The sequence below is a fragment of the Chiloscyllium plagiosum genome, unplaced genomic scaffold (genome assembly GCF_037043375.1).
Source record: "Chiloscyllium plagiosum isolate Xiang-an unplaced genomic scaffold, Cpla_swu_hap1 HiC_scaffold_26, whole genome shotgun sequence".
In the NCBI taxonomy this organism is placed as follows: domain Eukaryota; kingdom Metazoa; phylum Chordata; class Chondrichthyes; order Orectolobiformes; family Hemiscylliidae; genus Chiloscyllium; species Chiloscyllium plagiosum.
The window spans coordinates 37,490,576-37,506,582 of NW_028270164.1; the positions used below are offsets into that span (position 1 = coordinate 37,490,576).

Genomic DNA, 16,007 nt, shown 5'->3' on the forward strand with positions numbered 1-16,007 from the left:
TCCTTCTTCCTCTTTACAAGACATTCAACCTCCCTCGTCAACCATGGTTCCCTCACACGACCATCTCTTTCCTGCCTGACAGGTACATACATATCAAGGACACGTCGTATCTGTTCCTTGAAAACGTTCCACATTTCCACGACATCCTTCCCTGACAGCCTATGCTCCCAACTTATGCTCCTCAGATCTTGTCTTGCAGCATCGTATTTACCCTTCCCCCAATTGTAAAACCTACACTGTTGCACACACCTATCTGTCTCCATAACCCAAGGTGAAAGTTACAGAATTGTGGTCACCATCACCAAAATGCTCACCCACTAACAAGCCCATCACTTGTCACGGTTCGTTACCAAGTACCAAATCCAATATGGCCTCCCCTCTGGTCAGACAATCTACTTACTGAGTTAGAAAAGCTTCCTGGACACACTGCACAAACACTGTCCCAGCCAATCTACTTGATCTAAAGAGCTTCCAATCAATATTTGGAAAGTTGAAATCGCCCATGACTACTACCCTGTGGCTTCTGCACCTTTCCAAAATCTGTTTTCCAATCTGTTTCTCTACATCTCTGCTGCTATTGGGGGGCCTAGAGTAAACACCCAACAAGGTGACTGCACCTTTCCTATTTCTGACTTCAGCCCATACTACCTCCAAAGGCAGATCCCCCTCGAACTGCCTTTCTGCAGCAATTTAAGCGGCAATTGGATAGGTACATGGGTAGGTGCTTAAGCTAGGACAAATGTTCGGCACAACATCGTGGGCCGAAGGGCCTGTTCTGTGCTGTATTGTTCTATGTTCTAAATGCACTCATTTGTTCTATAAATGAATCAATTAGAGTTGAATAGAGAGGGGGTGTTATATTGCTGGGTGGGTTTTGTGGTGCATAACACAGTCAAAAGAAGAGTTATTTGAGCAAATGTGTTTGGTAAATTTCAGTTGTGTGACAAAAATAAAGCAATAATATATTGTGTTCTGGATTAACAACCACTGACAGCTTTCGGTTGGGGTGTAAGTGCTGCCACCAATCTTCCTTTCTCGTCTAGAAGGCATAGGTTTAGGGTGAGAGGGGAAAGATATAAAAGAGACCTAAAGGGCAACTTTTTCACACAGAGGGTGGTACACGTATGGAATGAGCTGCCAGAGGAAGTCATGGAGACTGGTACAATTACAACTTTAAAAGGCATCTGGATGGGTATATGAATAGGAAGAGTTTGGAGGGATATGGGCCGGGTGCGGGCAGGTGGGACTAGATTGGGTTGGGATGTCTGGTCGGCATGGATGTGTTCGACTGAAGAGTCTGTTTCCATGCTGTTCATCTTTATGACTCTATGACTCTAGTCTTTGAAACAAATCATTAATCAGGTGAGACAATCCCTAGTGCGGCACTATAACATTAATTGTTTTGTTTTACCGATATCTTTCCTTGATCCCATTTTGTAATGTTATTTTGAACTATTATGCTTTGAATTGTGTTAGAATTCAGACACTGGTTGACAGTGATTTGATTGTGAATCTCTTTGTTCGAAGTTGTAAACCATGTGATCTATTTCCATTGCCAAGTTTCATGCCTACATTTAGCAAAGTTTTACTTTCCATGCTCCAAATATTTTTGTAAGATTTGCCACAGCATGTAAAGGATTCTTAAACTACGTAATAAAACTGGACAGTTAAGCAATAAACTAGTCATTAAGTTTATTTGGTGGTCTCCAGCAGCACCAAATAATGGCTCCATTCTAACTATAAAATAGGCTTGTTTTGTGAAATGCTAGTATAATTCACTTGTTCCAAATAAATACCTTATTCAAAATTAATACCAGGCATATAGGCCTCTCTGCTGCTCTCTTTTCATTGCAGTTCCCTAGAGCAGGCCAAAAGATTGTGGAATTTCAATGCAAGTATAGCCAGTGTGAATTGAATTTAATGATCTCTTGCCCTGGATTAAAAGGAATCATACTGGATGTTGACCTCACCCGCAAAACAAGCTACGTCCCCAGATCTAGTTCATCACCATTGCACATTTCTGCCAATCACATGCCTTTTGCAGGCCTTCACAGCAGGTGTTAAACTTGACCTTTTTAAAGTGCAAAAAGGCCCTAATTGCCAGGTTTGAAAGTAAGCTTTGAATAAATTTTATGTAATTTAGTAACATAACAATTGGTTACTTAAAACTAGGTTACTTAGTGTTTTTTTTTAAAAGTTGGTGTTATGTGCGATAAACCAAATCCTATTAATCAAATTGCATGCACTAAGTTACCACACTTGCGTTTATTAAAGACTGTCTCTTGGTGAGTGTGTTTAAATTTTGCACTCTGCTGGACCCTGATACTTATTTGCTAAACTCAAGACTTAGCTTGAAGTATGAGCAGTGGCCTCCTATGTCCACCCTTAGCTGAGATAGCTGACCTTAGATAGCCTCAGCACACATATGCCCAGGCAAAGCATGCACTAGTCGCATATTTTGTTTTCATACAGTTTATAAGTTCGGGAACTTGTCTGAAGTGTTACTCCATTTTAGTTTCATTGCAGTCCATGTGTGTTTTTATCAAGATGGTATTGTAACTGCACCTGTCCAGTCTGCATTTTTAAACAGACCACCAGGTTGCTCCCAGTTCACTGATTCTCACCGTCTCACTTGACCATTTTGTTCCTTCTCACTGCAGGTGAGGCCTCCAGACAGCAGTAATGAATGAGAGGGGAGTGAGAGGGGGAAGCACAGAAAGAGAGTAAGGCAACCAGAATGAATTAGTAAACAGGAGAGAGTCGTTGAGCAATTGATAGTGAGGTATTGTGAGTAAGAAATGACAAATTAGAGGCAAGTAGAACAAGTAGCAAGTTGAAAGCAGACTTTTGGGCCAGTACAGATTGGACAGTCAGTGAGTTTAGGAAACAAACCAAATCTTGGAAAAACTGTGCAGGCAGCATCTGTGAAGACTGAAATCGAGTCAGTGTTTCAGTTTGATGATCTATCTTTAAGTGATGAAAATGTGTTGCTGGAAAAGCGCAGCAGGTCAGGCAGCATTCAAGGAGCATGAGAATCGACGTTTTGGGCATGTGCCCTTCTTCAGGAGCCCTGCTGCGCTTTTCCAGCAACACATTTTCGGCTCTGAGCTCCAGCATCTGCAGTCCTCACTTCCTCCTATCTTTAAGTGATAGCAAGGTTGGTCTGCCTTTGGCATTCACTCATGATCAAACATTCTGCTGACAGGCATTACCAAGCCTCATGTGAGTGGTGACCAGTCGAGCAAGGTAACTGGCAGCAGTTGGCTGGTATGCTGCCAGAACTCAGCAAGGAATTCAGCTCTTCAAGAGCAAGTTGGCAATAAATATATTCTGCTCTACAGGCCAATGCACTTCTGAATTGCATAAGTCTGTGCATTCTGTGTGCTGGAAGATCTGGCCAACACTGTACCCCTCATTATCCTGTTGAGTCACTGGCAGTATCCAAGCTTTACTGGACGCAAGAATATAATTCTGATTTCCATGTGAGTTTTCCATAATTGTCTTTGAGGAGCTTGTCTCCTTTGCACCAGAGTCCACTATCAGGCAGGGTTGTTGTAGTGGTTGCGAACAGAAGAAGGGAAAAAAATTGAAGGTTTGAAAAAAAAAGGCAATATCCACATAACCAATGTATCAAACCAACACTTTTATACTTAACTTATTGCCTCCTGTTTTAAAATTATGGAGATAGACATGTACTCACTGTCCAATCTGTAATTGTGGAATCAGCTGTTGGTACTGGCTAATAATTGGAAGTGGGAATGCTGATTGATTTCATAACCTCAAATTACCTCACATCCCAGAAACCATGAAATAAACTACAGCTCTTTCTTCAGCACGGAATGCACAGTCCCACCACTTGTGTGTAATGGAATACAGTTGCCCATTTTGTAAAGAAGGGGTGAATTTTTTGGAGGGTGGAGGTCTACTTGCTGAAGGATTGACAAATTGCCAACATTCAATGTCTGTATCCCTTTAGAATCTGATTCAAGCTCAGGATATTGGGCCGGTGCAGATTCCAGAAGTTGCAGCTGTCACTCAGGATCTGTTGGGATCTGGATCCACTGTAACTGAAGTAGTGTTGGATTATAATTCCATAAGTAATTTCAAAAGGCAGTTGCCCAGGTACTAAATCCACACTTTGTCACTCGGGGTTCTGACACAGTCTAAACTGTGGACCCTCCCAGAATCAGCACCCACTAAAATCAGTGAGTATTTTAATATTCACATTCCCTGTCACTGTAAGAACATTGAACAGTACAGCACAGTAAGGCCTTTCAGCCCTCTATGTTGTGCTGACCTTTTATCCGACTGTAAGATCACACTACCCGACATACCCTTCCTTTGTTTTCAAAAAAAGGTACACCAGTTCAATCAAGTATGACTGGGTTATTACTGTCAGTGATTATTTTATGAACAACTGAATGTGTCCTTAAACAGTGGTGCTATTTTTGCCGAGTACTGTCAACTGCATATTTTAAATAAGATTTATTTTTTCAAGCTTCTTCCAGTTTTTTTTAGTTTCCACCTTCAACCATGTCTGCGCTCTCCCTTACACACATCATGGACTGTGACAGCTCAGGAAGATGGCTTATCACCAACTTCTTGGGGGTAATTATGGATGGGCAATAAATGCTGGCCTTGCATGTGACACTTTTTAAAAATGCCTCACTGTTTAGGTAAGCACAGGTTGACTTTTCCCAGTTGCCCTGGAGGAGGTGGTGGGAGCTACCTTCTTGAACCACTGCAGTCTGTGATATAGGTACACCCATAATGCTGCTAGGAAGGGCATTTTGACCCTGGAACACTAAAGGAAGGCTGCTATAGTTCCAAGTCAGTGTGATCACTGGCTTGGAGGGGAACTTGCTAGTGGTGATACTCACGTGCATTTGCTGATCATATCTTACTGATAGAGATCACAGGTTTGGAAGTGGGCAGCTGCTGCATTGCATTTTGTATATGGTGCAGACTGCTGCTACTCTGTGCCAGTGTTCGACAGAGTCGATGTTTAAAGTGTGGATAAAGTGTTATTTCAGTGAGCTCCATTGTCCAGGATGATGTCAAGCTTGTTGAACCCAAGCAAGAGGAGAGTATTCTGTTACACTCCTGACCTGTATCTTTAGATGATAGATAAACTTTAGAGAATCAAGAGGTGTGTTACTACAGCATTCTGACCTTTTGAAGATGCAGTTTAGATAGCTGGTTCCAGGCTACTTCCTGATGAAGTGCTCCTCGGATGCTGCCTGACCTGCTGTGCTTTTCCAGCACAACTCTAATCTTGACTCAGTTCACTTATGGTCAATGGTAACCTCCCTGATATTGCTACAGGGGATTCTGCAATAGTAATGTCACTGCATGTCAAGGATAGATGGTTAAATTCTCTCTTGTTGGAGATGGTCATGACTGTCATGCATAGTTGTTATTTGCAGCTTGTCAGCTCAGACTTGAATATTGTCCTATACTTGCTGCATGCATTGCATCAGTCTGTGAGTAGTCATGAGTGTTTTAATAACCGACTCCTCTAATAAAGCAAAGGATCAGATATGTTTACTTAATAGCCTTATCATGTTTTCTTGAAAGTTTGTGTACATTATACAGAGAAGAATCTCTATTTCTGCACTTCCTTTAAATTAGCTCCATCTCACTTTACAGAAATGTCTGAACTGCTTCAAATGAAATATAGAACCAAGTGCATACTTTGTATTTGAAGATTCAATTCAAATTTAAGGTTCAATAATGATTTTAATTGTAAATACATTTACTGTATGCACAAAATAGACACCCAGGAAATTTTGCATAAGTTAAACAAAATATTCAGTAAAATGTGCCCCCATCTTACGAGGCTGTACTTTTCTCATAGGACTACATTACAAAGGTGGATCCAGTTTCTAGTCTTGGATTGAACACAGACGCTATTTACTGCTACAGCATTGATCACGTAAAACGTGTATTTGGAACAGATGCACCAGACATGCTGCCCTATAGATATATGGGAAAAGATTCTACATTCTCTGTAACTTTGAAAGGTCAGTGAATAAAAGAAATAACACACAATTTCCAAACACTTCACTCAAATTTTACCCTTTTTTTGTTATAAAATGTGCTTGCTTTTCATTGATGATCAGTTCAAGATTGTTGGTCACTGTTTTGATTTTTGGGAGTCATAGAGAATGTATGTTATACTGTGAGAGTTATAATGGTCTAGCTGTATCAATGAGTCTCTATTTGTGCTGAGACTGACTCAATAATATCAACCCAAATGAAACTGGTCCAAGATCATCATTATTTAGACATGGCATAACCACACAACATTGATTCTCAATGAATCAATGAGACAGAAAATATATGGCTGGTTCTGCACTTGAGTATCTACCCAGTATCCAAATAATTATGATTTCAAATATTTCAAACACATCTGTAACACTTTTAAACCTGTTATAAACTATTTAAATATCATCTGCATTTTTGTAACACCTTCGAAAGTTTGCTGGCATCTATCTCCAATGCATTGATGCCACTCAGCACCCCATGGCTCTGTACAGCCTCTATCCCTGGCTCCATTTACTCTGATTCTCTGCTGTTCTAGCTGTTACCACCCCCCCTACCCTACACCCCGGCTCCCCACTGCTGCTTCCCTGCTTCATTAATCCCAGCCAGCTTTCTGTACCCCCTGGGCTCCTCCATTTTAAGATGCAGCCTCTGATCTTTTCTAATGTGCCCTGGATATCCAGCTTCCCTCCTCATGCTTCTCACAATCCCTTCCAGCACATAGCATAATCGGGATTAGAAATGCTGTGTTAAATAAGAAGACCTTTGAAAATAACAGGAGGCTTACTCCCCATGCCCATGATGCACGGTACAGTGTAAACATGATGAGTCAAAATTAGATAAACCCAAATAGAAAGCAAAGTGTTGTAGAAACTCAGCAGCTCTGATAGCTCCTGTGGAGAGAGAGAAAAAAAATACAAAGCTAACATTTCAAGTTTAATATGAGTCATCATCTAAATTCAAGCCAAGTTGGGTCCAAATTGTCAGCAATTTCCACTGACAGAATGACCCTTAATCAATCAAAATTCCAGACTGGTAACTCCAGATTGATCGGCTGAGCTTCGGCAAGTTGGAGCAGAGTTAGACCAGGCAACAGAGCAAAATAATAGAAAAGCCATGTTTAATGTCCAATCCCTGTCTCTGTCTCCCTGCAATACCTCCTCACCCCCCACCCCCCGCACCTCACTGGTCAGTTTGAGGAGGTTGATGACCTAGAGTCTGAATACAGTACTTGCCTGTTTCCCCTCCTGTTTGTCGAGCTGCAACAACAAAGGCTGCCCAGTTGCCCCTGGATTTTGCACTCCAGTAACAAAACGCTGAAAATACGTTTGACTGCATTGACGATGTTACGGACTGTATCACAATCATCTGAAGACCACTCCATTAACAGGAAGAACTTACTGATTTTTTTTCCAGAGCTAACTTCGAACAATGTTGATGCTTTTTACTGTAAAAGTTCAGGCCATTTTAAGATCTGAATAAATAGTAAAATAAGGACCCCAATCGCATGCTTGCTGTGCCATTGTATGTTCATTTTGTTTTTGACACGAGGTGCATTTGTAAGCTGAAACCAATTGCAAATGGGCTTCCTTGGCTTTCCCAAAGCTCAGCTTAACATGAATTTGTGGGCAGGCCCCCTGCAATTCAACTTGTTGAAATTTTATTGTCAATGTGCCCTTCCAATTGCACTGTTACTGCATAATCAAGGAAAATCTCTTTTGTGATGTCACAGAATTTTTTTTTAAATTTAAGCCTAATATTGCAAATTTTGGAACCAGATTGCATCAGTCCTGCAACACAAAAAAAAATCTATAAGAGGCAATTGTGGAGACAAACTTAGCTGGTACTTTATATAGGAAGCTTATGACATTAAAACTCACAGATCTATTAATGAATGCACAATATAATGAGTTGCTAGTACGTAGAGCATGTTTTAGAATTTTACTTCTGTTTAAGCTTTCTTTGTGCATTGAACAATATTTGAAAAAAAAGGATGTTTTTTGGAGAATTAATCCAACTGGTTTTCTTTCAGGATTGAAAGAGAAAAGTGTGGACAGTTTGGTTTTTGAAACCCTAATTCCAAAACCGATGATGCAGCATTACATCAGCCTTCTCCTGAAACATCGAAGGCTTATTTTGTCAGGGCCCAGTGGGACTGGGAAGTCCTACCTATCCATTCGCTTGGCCGAGTACTTGGTTCAGAGATCAGGACGAGAGGTCACAGATGAAATCATTGTAACATTTAATATGGACACACATTCATGCAAGGTAATTATAAGAAGGTATTGCAAGCTGATGAAACTCCTTTGTATTGTTTCTTTGTCTCCCAGACATTGCAAGAAATGGAGTGACTTGAAGTTTTAAATCCGTAGGCATGCTGAATTATTTTCTTTCATGTGCTCTGAATTGCTGCATGTTTAAGTCTGTGGTGAAACAAAGCTCCATTATGCCTCAAACAGAGAGATTTCTGTTTTCTATTTGGTTTCTTGATGGCGGCGTCATTAAACAAGATAATGTGATTTAAAAACTGACTGAAGTCAGCTGTATTTTTAAAAGGGTCTTTTGTCATTGTCTGTGGAAGCCAAGTACACACAAGTGTGTAGCTGGAAAGCAGGAAGAATTCCAGAAGCTCAAATCTTGTTCTGCCAAAAAGACAGAGCAGGATTTCATGTTCACTGTCTGATTGTACCCTGACCCCAATTCCAGGGTCAGGTTTTGTTCAATAAAATTGATATGTCCCCTTGGAAGATTCAGCCAACTGGTTGAACATAGGATTCCACAGCATGTGACAGTGGCTGGGACACAATCCCAGCTTTCCTTGGGTCAACCACTCATTTACAAGGATACCAGCCTTACCTTCTTCTCCAACATTCATTCCAAAGTGGGGGAGCAACAGAAGGAAAAACAAGTCACCATCCCAGGTAGGAATGGAATTTCAAGAACATGGCAAATATAATTTAAAATTAAGGCCATATAAGCGTAGAACCCTTGTCATTCACACTTAAAGAGCACTATTCATCATGGGTCAGGTAAGTTGAAAAGAATGCAAATTGAAAAGTTCTCTACTTGCCTCATACTCTGCTTTTGTGTAATTGACTTGTAAATAAATCAGTTTAGCTTGAGAATTGTGGTCTGACAGTGGAGTCAGAATGTCATCAGAGAATAGTCAGTGGTGCATAATACTGTGAAAAAGATAATTGTGGGTATTATGTCATGGTACTCAATTCACGCGATGGATTCTGTCCAAATCCTGTTACTCAGTGTATTGGAGTCATGGAGCTGTCTATGGAACCTGTTTTTTCCAGTGTGTAGTGAAAGTTAAGGGATTGGAAGACAGCCAAAATTGTAAAAGTGCTTGCTTACTTCATACTGCTGTTTGGAGATAGAATAACTAAACTGCACTCAAACTTACCAACTTTGATTAGAGTAGAAAGTAGCCTGGGCTTCTTTTCTCTAGAAGACTTAAAATATAAGCTTCAAATTTTGAATGGGTTGTCTAGGTGTTGTATTATGTCTCATGATTAGTATCCCTTTCATGATATTATGACTATTATAGCATGTGACCTAAGGGTATAAAAGTCTCAGATGCAATCATCTTTGTGATCACTTGAGGTAGGATGTAATTGAAAGCATGCTTTTCTTTGGAACTGAGTAGTTTATTCTGAGTTCAGGCACACTACTTGTATATATAATATTTGTATATATTAGTTAGCAGTAATAAATGTTCTTTTCTTCAACGTGCCAGCAGTGGTGCATTTATCCAAGACCAGTTTCTAATATTACAAGTGAGAATATGAGCCTCGCCTCATCATGTAATAAAGACTGTGCTGGAGGCACAACCCACATGAGTATGTTAGTTGTCAAGAAAGTGTTAATGAGGAGACCAAAATCTGGAGCATGAGATCTAACTTAGTCACCAAAACAATCCAAAAGAGAATTTTGGACAAACATCTTCTTCACATGGTAGAATTTGAACATCGTTATCAAGTGGGATAATTGAGACCAAACATACAGTACATAATACCAAAGGATGAAGGCCAATGCTGATAGGGTTGGACATGGGCAGCACGGTGGCACAGTGGTTAGCACTGCTGCCTCACAGCGCCTGAGACCCGGGTTCAATTCCCGCCTCGGGTGACTCTCTGTGTGGAGTTTGCACATTCTCCCCGTGTCTGCATGGGTTTCCTCCGGGTGCTCCGGTTTCCTCCCACAGTCCAAAAGATGTGCAGGTCAGGTGAATTGGCCATGCTAAATTCCCCATAGTGTTAGGTAAGGGGTAAAGGTAGGGGTATGGGTGGGTTGCGCTTCGGCGGGGCGGTGTGGACTTGTTGGGCCGAAGGGCCTGTTTCCACACTGTAAAGTAATCTAATCTAAAGAAAGAGAAAGAGGCTCATGTGAAACAAAACTGCAAGTCTGAGTGGTGGGCTGAATGGCCAGTTTGCGCTATATAATCTATGCAGAATAGAGCAGAAAGCAGTGAGTTGAAATTGCCCTCTCTGACTATTATTTAACTTTTCTTCAAAATGGCTGACCAATATCATAGAGAAGTATCAACTCAGTTATAATTGGCAACAAAAAATTTGAAGTGAACTTAAATTTTGCTGGTCTTGAATATTTGGAGCCATATTTCAAGACTCTCAAAAACTTCAATGTCATTGATTTAAAGAGAGTTTGTAAGGAGAAACAAATAAGTCTGGATGAACATGATGTAATTTTATAAATTAAGTGAAACCACTTTGGAGCCTCATTTATTAATACTTTTATGATGAAAAATCCAATCCAATCATTTTTTTTAAAAACATATTTGTTTTATTTCTGTAGGATTTGCAGCTGTACCTTTCCAATCTTGCCAATCAAATTGACAGAGAAACCAGCACTGGGAATGTCCCATTGGTGATAATCCTTGATGACCTCAGTGAGCCTGGTTCCTTGAGTGAACTTGTCAATGGTGCTCTTACATGCAAATATCATAAATGGTGTGTTTTTTTTCGATCTACTAATGCATGCTACAACTCCTTTACAGTTAAATATACATCAAATTGTTAAAAGCTTGTAATAAAACCTAGCGTTTGTTGAGAAATCATAAAAGTCAAAAGCTCCAGAGTAACAAGGCAATTCAGTGTTGGACTAAAGTAATTTGCAGTGTTATTGCTAGAGTAACAGGACACAGAACATACAGCTTCTTTCACACCAAAAAAGTGGAACATTTAAACAATGTGCACAGACCACCATAATTTGATCATGGGGTGCTTAAAAAAAGCTGCAGTGCTTCAAACTATGAAATGGTTATTAAATGTGGATGTTGTCGACTGTTTGTGCACTACATCTCTTACACTGATTTTTCTGAGCATCACCAGTCTTTCTAGCCGGAGTTGTTCCAAGTGTTAAATAGTTATTCAAAAACTCCATGCTATTTGCAACTACAGAACATGCATTTCAGAAGTTAATGACGATCCTGAAATTGATAACCATTTAACATGGTAGTTTAAACAGTGTATTTTCTTTTATTTTTCTTACAATATAGCCCATATGTAATTGGAACGACTAACCAGCCTGTCAAAACAACACCAAACCATGGCCTTCACCTCAGTTTCAGGTAAAGTGCAGATCTGTGTATGTACTAAGTAGAATTCATACCTTTTTCATAGGTGAGTTGGACCTTTCATAAAAGAAAAATAAATGAATAAATCTTAGACTAATTTAGGCCAAATCTTTCCCTAACTGAATGTTTGAATTCAAAATAAACCATGCTGATCTGTCAATCACTGAAAGGAAATTGGCGAGTTAATGTTTTGGTCTCAAATTGCCATGATGCCATACAATGAAGATTTGTAATAATAACTAATTAATTACAAATTAGAACTCTTACTTGTTTAATTTTTTCTGATCTTTATCTCCCTTGATAGTTTTTTCTGTATTCTGCAGCATCATTTGATTTTTATGCACGTCTCGATGTCGAGAAACAAGAATTGCTGGAGAGACGCAAGATCAGTAAAGAGAAAACATGAGTTAACATTTAGTCCAGTGTCTCCTCTTCAGAACTGATCACAGCACGGGAACCTTTGTATTTGTGTTGCTGATAGAGTTGGAAACAGAAAAGGAGTGAACAGATAGAAGGAGGGGGAGCAAGAGAGAGAGGGGAGGGGGGAAAGGAAAGGAGTCAAGATTAGAGTGGCGCTGGAAAAGCACAGCATCCAAGGAGCAGGAAAATCGACGTTTTGGGCAGGAGCCCTTCATTAGGATTTTCCTGCTCCTCGAATGCTGCCTGACCTGCTGTGTTTTTCCAGCGCCACTCTAATCTTGACTCTAATCTCCAGCATCTGCAGTCCTCACTTTCGCCTGGGAAAAGAAAGATGTCAGGCAAAGGGATTGTTGGTGTTAAGCAAGAGAGAAGAGAAGCTGCTTAGGTGATAATAATGATTTGGAGCAGCCAGTGTTGGACTGAGGTGGACAAAGTTAAAAATCACGCCACACTCGGTTATAGTCCAACAGATTTATTTGGAGGCACTATCTTTCAAAGGCTGCTCCTTCATCAGGTGGTTCATCAACCACCCGATGAAAAGACAGCGCATCAAAAGCTAGTGCCTCCAAATAAACCTGTTAGACTATAATCTGGTGTGTGATTTTTAACTTAAATGATAATAGGTACAAATGAGTAGGTGAAAATGGATTGGCTTTTTTCATGGCAGGACCTGTGGTGTGAGGCAAGATAATAGACAACCTAAATACTACAATTTCCTATCTACAATCAATTCTGAAGAAGGGTCACTGGACTTGAAATGTTAACTCTGTTTTCTCTTCACAGGTGCTGCCAGACCTGATAGGTTTCTCCAGCAATTTCTGCTGTTGTTTGTTTCAGATTGTACAGTTCTTTGTTTTATTTTATTTAAAATGTCTGGAGCTAGAGAAGGCTTAAGTGGAGGGAGGAATTTAGTATGGTACCCAAATAAACTTGATTTGACCTCAACCAAATGCCAATAGAAGTGTCTTTCTTTCCTCCCTTCCACTAGTTCAGTGCTGTGATGGTTTTCTGCTTACACTAAGGACTTGTACCCAAGCTGTCCTGGAAATATGCCTCATAACATTCCCTGCAAACTTCAGTAGAGCTGATGGCTGGACAAATCAAGTTTTATTTAGGAAACACAACTAATCCTGGGGAAAACATTGAGTACATTCCGAGACATGCCCATTTGGTTCTTGAATAATTCATTCATGGGACATGGGCGTCACTGGCTGGCCGGTATTTTTATTGCCTGTCTCTCAATGCTCTTGAAAAGATGGTGGTGAGCTGCCTTCTTGAACTACTGCAGTCAATGTGCTGTGGGTTGACCCACAATGCCATTAGAGAGGGAATTCCCAGATTTAAACTCCGCGATGCTGAAGGAATGGTTGTATGTTTTCAAGTCCGAATAGTGAGTGGCTTGGAGGGGAACGTGCAGGTGGTGGTGTTCCCATGTATCTACTCTCCTTGTCCTTTGAGAAGGAAGTGGTTGTGGGTTTGGAAAGTGCTGTCTGAGGATCTTCGATGAATTTCTGTAGTGCATCCTGTAGGTAGTTCACACAGTGCCCTATAGATGGTGAACAGGCTTTGGGGAGTTAGGAGGTGAGTTATTTGCCACAGTATTCATAGCCTCTGACCTTTTGCAGCCACTATGTTTATGTGGTGAATCCATTTGAGTTTCTTGTCAATAGTAATGCCAAAGATGTTGTTAGTGGGGGATTCAGTGATGGTAATGCCATTGATTTTCAAGGTATGGTGGTTAGATTGTCTCTTATTGCAGGTTGTCATTGCCTATCTTTATGTGTCATCAAAGTTATTTGCCAATTGGAAGCTCAAATCTGGATATTGTCCAGATCTTGTTGCATTTTACATAGATGGTTTCAGCGTCTGAAGAGTTGTGAGTAGTGCTGAACATTATGCAATTGTCCAAATGAGAGGTTGATAAAAAGGGGTCAGTTTTATTCAGGAGCTCACTATACTTTTGAAGTAACACTGTGCTGCTGTAGTATTCTTGGCTGGTAGATCTCATAGCAGCTTGTGGTGTATCTGAGCTGACTATGCAAGCGACCTCATCCCTTGAGGTTTGGTGCAGATTTCTGTCTTGGATTAATTGGAAGTTCAGTTCTGCTGTGTTTGCACCAGCAACTCCCAAGGAATTAAGGGCTGTATGTTTTGGAAGTCAAGTCAAAACCTCCTTAAATTGTATTATACTTTGATTTGTAGCATACATAATATTTGGAGTTTTTTTACTTAAAATTAAATTCTGCGAAGAATTGTTTTATGAAAGTTAAAGAAAAGGCAAACTGGACAATTAACAGATTGAAGTCCCAACATTTTCTTTACAATACAATGAGACAGTTGGGCTCCATTGAACTAATTACATGTTCTTCAGTTGAACAACAATAATTGCAGAAAATCAGTTGATGAATTGTATTTGATGAGTAGGGAGTATTTCTCTTCCTATTATGAATATGAATAATTGTGGTATTATTCTCCTGAGCTTGTATCAAAACAATTTTTTTTTCCCATAGTACTTTCTTTATCTGCAAATAGAAAATATTAAATAACAACGCCTAATTTTGATCTCTAGGCTGGTGCCATTTTCAAACAATGCAGAGCCTGCCAACGGATTTCTAAGTCGCTATTTACAACGGAAACTGATTGAATCAGAAAATGTTGCAAATGCAAACAACAATGAAATGCTCAATATTCTTAACTGGGTGCCAAAGTTATGGTACCATCTCCATACATTTCTGGAAATGTATAGTACATCTGACTTCCTTATTGGTAAGTGCTCATGCTTTGGCATTAAAGATCACTTGATGACCATCAGTGGCTGATTCTTTAACTATTGTCTGTTAATTTGCTGAAAAGGCATCTAAATCTTAATATTTTAAAGTTCATGTGTTTTAGTCATAGTCCGTCTTACTTTGAACACTTCTTGTGAAATCTAGCTGGGTCTATGAAAAATGTTTGAATTAATAAACAGCACTGACATTTTCTCTCAATTTGCTAATGTCTTGGGCAAAAGCTTCAGTTAGTGTGTGCTCTTGACTATCAACTACAAAGCCAGTGAGAAACGCACACTAAACCTTTGAAGAGGGTACATCAGACCTTATGCCAATTGGGCAGTTCCACGAAAGTTGGGAGCCTTTGTCTAGAATCAGGTCCTTGTGGGTGAAAATCCTCCTAAACAGAAGCTGACTGACAGATCCGGCACTCAACAGCCACTCATAGGAGGCAGTGGCTGCTGACCAGAAAAAAAAACCCAGTGTTGATTTGTGGAGATATGGGTTGTTGTGGGGAGGTCCAGGGTTGAGAGTCGAGGGATGCCATGGAGTTGACCACAAGTGCAGTGGTGATGGCTCTCAGCAACCTCTCCCTTCCCTCCATAACACACTGAGTGCCATTATGATCAAGAGCTCCCAACCCTTCCTAGTTGATGTTCAGCCCACATTGTTTTTGACTTTGGGATTTCAGCGTTTCTGAATAGAGTAGGGTTATACATATAAGCCAGTCTTGAGGGGAGCTAACGACTATCAGTAGGCCATTCATCTTCTTAAGCTTACTCCACCGTTTAATCAGAATCGATCTATGCCTTGATGCAATTGATCTGCTTTTGATCCGAGCGATTTGAAGGAAGTGAGGACTGCAGATGCTGGAGATCAGAGTTGAGTGTCATGCTGGAAAAGCACAGCTGGTCAGGCAGCACCCGAGGAGCAGGAGAATCAACGTTTCATGGATAAGCCCTTCATCAGGAATATTGGGGGGGGGAGGGGGGCGGGGGCAAGGGGGCTGACAGATAAATAGGAGTGGGGAGTGGGGCTGGGGGTAGGTAACTGAGAAGGTGATCGGTAGATACAGGTGGGAGGTGAAGGTGATAGGTCAGAGCAGAGGGTGACACAGATAGACGGGAAGGAAGATGGACAGGTGGGACAGTTCAAGAGAATAGTGCTGAGTT

At 40.5% G+C, this 16,007-nt stretch overlaps 1 protein-coding gene across 5 annotated transcripts in view; it reads left to right on the forward strand.

Moving 5' to 3' along the window:
• LOC122563237 (neuron navigator 1) overlaps nucleotides 1-16,007 on the forward strand; it is a 653,551-nt gene that overhangs the window by 616,525 nt on the left and 21,019 nt on the right. For all 5 annotated transcript variants that reach the window (XM_087973627.1, XM_087973629.1, XM_087973628.1 and 2 more), the window contains 5 exons: nucleotides 5,858-6,023; nucleotides 8,078-8,313; nucleotides 10,867-11,021; nucleotides 11,570-11,641; nucleotides 14,637-14,833. In XM_087973627.1, coding sequence (XP_087829753.1) covers nucleotides 5,858-6,023; nucleotides 8,078-8,313; nucleotides 10,867-11,021; nucleotides 11,570-11,641; nucleotides 14,637-14,833 — 826 coding nt within the window. The remainder of the gene's footprint in view (nucleotides 1-5,857; nucleotides 6,024-8,077; nucleotides 8,314-10,866; nucleotides 11,022-11,569; nucleotides 11,642-14,636; nucleotides 14,834-16,007) is intronic.